Source organism: Osmia bicornis, chromosome 7 (genome assembly GCF_907164935.1).
Source record: "Osmia bicornis bicornis chromosome 7, iOsmBic2.1, whole genome shotgun sequence".
Taxonomy (NCBI): Eukaryota; Metazoa; Arthropoda; class Insecta; order Hymenoptera; family Megachilidae; genus Osmia; species Osmia bicornis.
In genome coordinates, this window is record NC_060222.1 from 9594253 (window position 1) to 9601299 (window position 7047).

The following is a 7047-nucleotide window of genomic DNA, read 5'->3' on the forward strand; positions in this document are numbered from 1 at the left end:
ACTAACATCTTAATTAATTGACAGGAACAGCAGCCGCAATGTCCGCCTTTACTGTACTACAAGCGAATCTAAATCACTGCCGTGCTGCACAGAACATTCTCTGGCAGGCGGTACATGACTACAATGCCGACATTGTGGTCATAAGCGAGCCACATTGCCCACGCCCAGAGTGGTACATCGATCCAACCGGCACCCTGAGCATGTGGTGCGTGCAGCGCCCGCCACCAACAGCCGAACTGGGCACAATATGTAAGGTACACGCCTCCAACGGCTGCATTGGTCTAGAGACCCGCGACTTCCTTATATTGGGGTGCTATTTTTCCCCTTCCCTGACAATGGCCACATACGAAGGCCAATTGCATGATTTAACGGCCGGAATTGCTTCATCCAATAAACCCACAATAATAGCCGGGGACTTCAATGCGCGCTCCGTGCAATGGGGATCGGATCGAACCGACACGCGCGGATATCGGTTGCTTCGCATCTGTGAGCACACCGGTCTCATTCCCGTTAACAGTAGTGGCGGTCCATCTTTCAGACGTAATAACCAGCAATCCCGGATCGATGCAATGGCATGCAGCACTCATTGAGATCGCGTGTAGTCCGCTCCTTCGTATCCGCAAAGTATACCGGTTCCGATCACAATTACCTAGTTCATCGCTTCAGTGCCACACCCGACTTTACAAACTCCTCGATGAACTCCGGGTCTGAAATACGATATAGCCCGCCCGATATGGAAGAGTGGGCGTCCATAATAACCAATAACATAGCCCTACCGCCAGAAACCCCCATGTGGATTCGCGAACGTACCGTTTTCCACTTCGAAAGCACAACGGATATAGATAACGCCATATCAGAAGTAGAGTCATGGTATGAGGCTGCACGAGTGCCAAGAGTCTCGAGGAAAAGAAAATATGTGTCCTGGTGGAACAGAGAATTGTCAAAACTTCGCTTAGCCGCCGCCCGATCTCGCACTAAATGGTTTCGTGCAGTCTCGCGCATACCGAACATATCGAGCGTCCCAGAGCATCCCCTTCGTCAACGCATGCTAGCCGACCGCCGTGCTCTGATCAAAGCCATCCGCCAGGGTAAAGACGCCTCATGCTCCGAAATGATAAACGAGATATCCCGAGATCCATGGGGCAAGCCCTATAAAGCCGTTATGAAGCGCTTAAAGGGAAACTCCCAACTGGTACGCCTTAACGAAAGCGAGTTCAGGGTAGCAGTGTCACAATTGTTCATAACCGAGCCCCCGACAGTTGTGAGAAACGGAGCAGCCGAACAAACTGCAGCCACACCTTCACCCGCTCACACCGATCATCCCAACAATACCGTCCCCACAGCCACCGCGTGTCGACGACCTCCCAGTCCACAGCCCGGACCCAGCAGTGCCCCTCCAGAATACCGAGTTTCAAGTCGTAATACTTCACTCATTACCCCGTTTACTAACGTAGGGACACCCATGCCAGACGCCAATCCTGTCCCCCCAAACACTACATCAGCCCACCGAGCAGGCCCAGAAGATCCACGAGTACCCCACCCATTTAGCGCTTGCGATGCCGCCATAGCCCTCGGTAAGGTGTCCAAAGGAAAAGCGCCGGGACTTGATGGAATAACCGGTGAAGCCCTTCGCCCCATTTACAAATTGGCACCAGAATGGGTGCGCGACTTATTTAATGCCTGCTACCGTCTAGCATACTTTCCCGCCTCATGGAAGGTCGGTCGATTGGTGTTGATTCCCAAGCCCGGAAAGCCCTTCAACTCATTTTCCGACCTGCGCCCCCTGTGCATGCTGTCCAACCTCGGGAAGGGTTTTGAATATGCCCTGCGCGAACACCTGGTAGATGCCGTAAGAGATTCCGGAGACTTATCCCCCCGTCAATATGGTTTCCGTCACAAGCGATCAACACTACAGGCGATGAAAGTGGTAATGTCCGAGTGGAACCGTGCCCGCAATACTGCCAATCATTGTTTGTTAATTGGGTTAGACGTAAAAAACGCCTTCAACACCGTTCGGTGGGAGAACATAATTGCCGCCGCGCGTCGTCGCAACTTCCCACCCCACCTTATAGCAATGCTGGAAAACTACCTAAGCAAGCGATTTGTTGGTACCATGATGCCTGACGGCACATGGATTGAGCAAGAGGTGTTCGCCGGCGTACCGCAAGGGTCCGTCCTAGGACCGTTCCTGTGGAACCTGGCTTACGATTCGATTCTAGAAGTAGCCCTACCCCGCAATGTACTCACCATCGCTTTTGCGGACGACCTTGCCATGATCATAATAGGTATACTGAGTAATTTACGCGAGATAGCCGAGATTGCACTACAACAGCTTGGTATATGGTACCGTCAAAAAAACCTGACCCTTGCTACTCACAAAACAGAAGCAGTCCTCCTAACAGGGCCTCGAGTGCCCGCTGGTCTAGTGCTGCAGCATGAAGCTTCCGTGATACAACCCATCCCCTCCATGCGATATTTGGGCGTGATGTTTTGCAACAACCGTACTTTCCGTAGTCACTTAACGAGGGTAACCGAAAGGGGCAGTAGAGTTGCCCAAAATCTAGCATGGCTTCTGCCCAACCTACGCGGAGGAGGGCATTCACCCCGCATGCTATATTACCGCGTTACTGAGTCGATCGTATTGTACGCCGCCCCAGTGTGGCACGAGGCCATGAATTACAAAAACATGGTTCGATTCCTACTATCAACACAGAGGTTAGGCTTAATACGTGCAGCCCATTCCTACCAAACCGTATCACATGACGCATTAACTGTTCTAATCGGTTGCATGCCCTGGAACCTAACAGTGCAGATCCGTCAACACTTGTTTGGCTTTGAAGCAAACACGGCGGACGAGCACAAACAGTACATCGCCGCCGTTCGCGGGGAGGCCTACGCCAGTTGGCAGCGCCACTGGGACACCGCCCGTCACGGCGCATGGACCCGCCGTCTAATCCCCAACATAGAATATTGGATAAAGAAAAACGGGCCGTTGTACCTAAATTTTTACTTAACACAAGTTCTCACTAATCATGGGTGCTTCGCCTGGTTTTTATATAACATCAAACGCCGCAGCACACCAAACTGCCTGTTCTGCGATCCACCGGTGATTGACGATGCAGAACACACCGTGTTCCACTGCCCCCGGCGGGCAGCCGAACGCACGCGCGTAACAATGGAAGTAGGGGTGTTGTACCCTAAGACTTTAGTTGATTGCGTTTTAGATGAGAACCGTCGTACCCCCCTATTGGCTTTTATAGCGGAAATACTGAAGAAAAAGGAGAGCATAGATCGCGCACGAGAACGCGCCGGGCTAGTACCGCTTCGCCAAAGAGTTCGACGTAGGCGGATATAATTCCTCACGTTATACTGTAAGTATTATCCTAGGACTGTTTAACGAATAGTTACTCCTCGTCCTACCACCACCCCCAGCGACCACCTTAAGCGTACACAGGACACACCAGGAATGCGCAATCAACTCTGTCTCACCCCCTAATAATTACCGAAACTCAGACTTCCCTTCTCACGGGATAGAGACTTACAGGATCAGAGAATACAATGAGTTTACAATAAAACACAAATATGACAAGATAGCGAGTTCACTCATTCACCCATCACCCTGCATATCCCATTCCTGTTCCAAACAGTTAGTGGCCTCCAGCAGCGTACAGGATCGCTGCTGATTGCATAGAAACTTCAACTGGATCAGCTAGATAGCAGAGGAGGCAGCAGAAACACAACAAGAACAAAGGTATGGCCAACCAATCGCGCTATTCATTACATACATACATACGTATATGATTCCTAAATACGTACGACGAAGAGCATAACCAACGGAGAGGGAGAACTAATAATGACCTAATCATTGATTCGAACTGAATCGATTATAAAAACAGCCCCAGGCAGACAGTAAGTAATGAAATAATAGATAGTAGAAAAGTAGAGGGGTAACGATAGCCAACAGTGTCAACCCAAAATTACCCCATATTCCTGCGAGATATGATCATCAATTAGCTGAAATAAGTAAGTAAGTAAAGTAAATAAATAAATAACTAAATAAATAAGTATATATAATAGATAATAGAATTAAATTGAATGAATAATAAATAAATAAATAAAATGGAATAAATACATGAATAAACAAGCAATTAAATAAAGACATAGCTCCCGTATAAGAATAAAATAAAATAGGGTAGCAATCAAACTCGAAGCCCGATTTGTTCAAAATTAGTTAGATTAATCAGTCAGCTAAATTGAACTTAAGTGGTCGGTAAAGAGCAAGATGCATGCGCGAATAATAAATAAATGAATAATAAATAACAGAATAACAGATGGTAAACAGTAGATAGTAAATAGTAATTAGTAATGACTAACTACGAAAGCAGGACAGTAAGAATGTAAACTTAAACTTTAAACTTCAACTGCAATTCTTAATCTAAAGCCTGATAGTGTCATCCACCCGGGTGAATTGATTGCTTAAGTAGGCGGAAACTACGCGAGCATTAATGACTTAACGACTGCAAGAGAAGAAAGAGGGAAAGAAAGCCGCGCCAGTCTCCGGAGATCCCGTTCCCATGCTTAATTCAGTCCCATACCCCTACCCCCCAATCCCAAAGTGATCGGCGACACTCCTGGATAATCAATTAAATAGCAACTAATTATTAAGTTCATTTAAGAAAGAGATAGATAGGACAGAACGGCATAAACATAACAGAGGCTTCCAGAGTCCTAGCACTACACCCAGCCCCACTCAGCACAAGCCTATCAGCCAACCACACCGCCAGTCAGGACCCACAGTCTGAGTGATATGAATAAGGTAAGTAATACCATCTCTAGAAGACCCCAACTCCCAAATTCAACACAAATCGCCAGGTCAACCAGGCCAAGCAAAGACCAATTATAATAAATAAATGCATGGATCAGACAAAATGATCAATATGCGATTATTAGCTTGTAGACACAACATCCATTCCAGAAGCTCCCAGATTCCCGCATACCGACCCATAAACTACTCAGACCAGATATTACGCAATTAATAAGGTAGTTTAATATTAACAAATTGGATGAGGCAGATGGATTGGATGGGTCATGGCCAGACAGCAATAAGTGATGAAAGACAAGAAACCGTAGAAAGCAAGAAGAACGCGAACCACTGGAGAGCCCACATCTCATTCTCCAATCCGATCCCAGACCTTGGCCTTATCGAATCATATAGTTTAACCCATAGGAGGCCCATCAATCGTTCAGCAGTCATCCCACGCAAGCTAAACCCGGGGACGAGCCGCGTGTACAATCCAAAGCTGCGAGACTGGCAGGCAGATAGGGCCCGTTGGACAGTTTCAACTGATGACCCACAATCCCCAGTCAGTGCAAGGAGGGAGGAAAGAGGATGTATATAAAGTAAGCCATCAATACGGAGAATGAAGAAGCAAGAAAAGAGCAGAGAGATGAACATATGAGTTTATTAATTATAAACCACAACGAGCCAAGCAACTTGGCAGCTAACACCCCATCATACATCGCCAACAGCCATAGATACACGATAGGATGTCAACCATCGAGCGTCAAAACACCAACAACCAAATAAACCTCAGGACATCAGGTCCATAAAGCATGAAAAAAGTCAAGCCGCCAGGCCGCCAAGCCAGTACCAATACAAAATAAGCATAAACTCACACGGTACAAACAAAATGGGCAGACCTAAGTATACTCAATGTTATGTGGACCGCGTAACAGTAATATAAGTATAAAATAAAATAATATAAAATAATATAATGTAGCATGAATAAACAACTATTACCACTACAACTAAACAGCTTATTCCAATCTAAGTTAATATATGTAACACATGATATGTAATCCCGACATAGTTAAGTAATATTGAAGTATTACAAAAGCATATATCCACATCACGACACATTACGCAGGTAGCATTAGTATAACGCACCGTAATACAAAAATAGTGATACAAGGCTCAATATGTATGGTGCACGGTATATATATATATACATAGTTGAGTACATTGCACCAGCGTAGACGCAACATGAGTGAATATAATGTTACTTAGTTAATAATTAATACAATATTAATATAAAGGGAAATTCGCAAAACTGAGTTAATATTGAAGTTTAAATTGACACACACATTATCACTAACGTAATACGATATGCAAGATCCAACTCTGACATTGGTAATAACCAACCGCCAATCAGCCAACCCTACATTAATTAGTCTGACGCACGACTAATAAGCAACATACTATAACGCAGAGAACGCAGAATGCAGAAGCAATGTACACCCGGGCAGATCATCAAAGCAGCTGAACATGCTATGGCACAAAAGCAGATATACAGAGTCAGATATGGTCCAGAAAATAAGGCATAGCGGGCGCATAACAGCCATCCAAATTCTAAGTTTAAATTCCCAATTCTAAGTTCTAAATTCTAAATTCTAAATTCCAATTTAAATTCCTAAATTTCAGCATTCAACGTCCAGCATCCGAAGGGATTCGGGTTCACCGGAATTGTAATTCGAGGCCCCATCAGAACCTGTCATTTAAGTTAAGAACCCCAGACCCGAAATTAACAGAAGGCTTAAGAAAATTAAAGATCAACAGATTAAGGCCAGCGTCACACGAATATCAAGTCAGCACAAACCCAGTGCCCATCCCACCTTAGGCCCATAGTGTAATGCATTAATGTATTAATGCATTAATAACGTATAACCGAATAAAGTGAATAAGCTAACTTAACAGGCAACATTTATGAGTGAACAATACAATACAATATGATATGAAAGTGAGTATGAAGTGCAGCAGACCAACAGGCCAGTTTGACATCCCAGTACGCATTGCCTCCGCATTCCCCCCACCTACATCCCACTCAGCCTCCCCTACCATCCCTTCCTGTGGTACTCCTATCATACATATTAGTCAACAGTCAATTATGATTATTGATTATTGGCCGACTAATATCAATATCGACGCTCGCCCACCACCCTCGCCTTCCCGCCGCGCCGCCGAGAACCCGCCGTAGACTTATTTAACCC

The 7047-nt window shown here is 45.7% G+C and overlaps 1 protein-coding gene across 1 annotated transcript; it reads left to right on the plus strand.

Annotated features, from left to right (window-relative positions):
• Positions 1 to 733: 733 nt before the first annotated feature.
• On the plus strand, positions 734 to 6677 carry LOC123987945. The gene is made up of 2 exons (XM_046286371.1): positions 734 to 2343; positions 6482 to 6677. The coding sequence occupies exons 1-2, from the start codon at positions 734 to 736 to the stop codon at positions 6675 to 6677; spliced, it is 1806 nt and encodes a 601-aa protein (XP_046142327.1).
• The last annotated feature ends 370 nt before the right edge of the window (positions 6678 to 7047 follow it).

Bases quoted from the DNA above. Each gene is read 5' to 3' on its own strand.
- LOC123987945 (XM_046286371.1), top strand. From the start codon at position 734: ATGGAAGAGTGGGCGTCCATAATAACCAATAACATAGCCCTACCGCCA. The intron at 2,344-6,481 runs GTACCGTCAAAA...CCTAAATTTCAG, and splicing joins CTACAACAGCTTGGTATATG to CATTCAACGTCCAGCATCCG.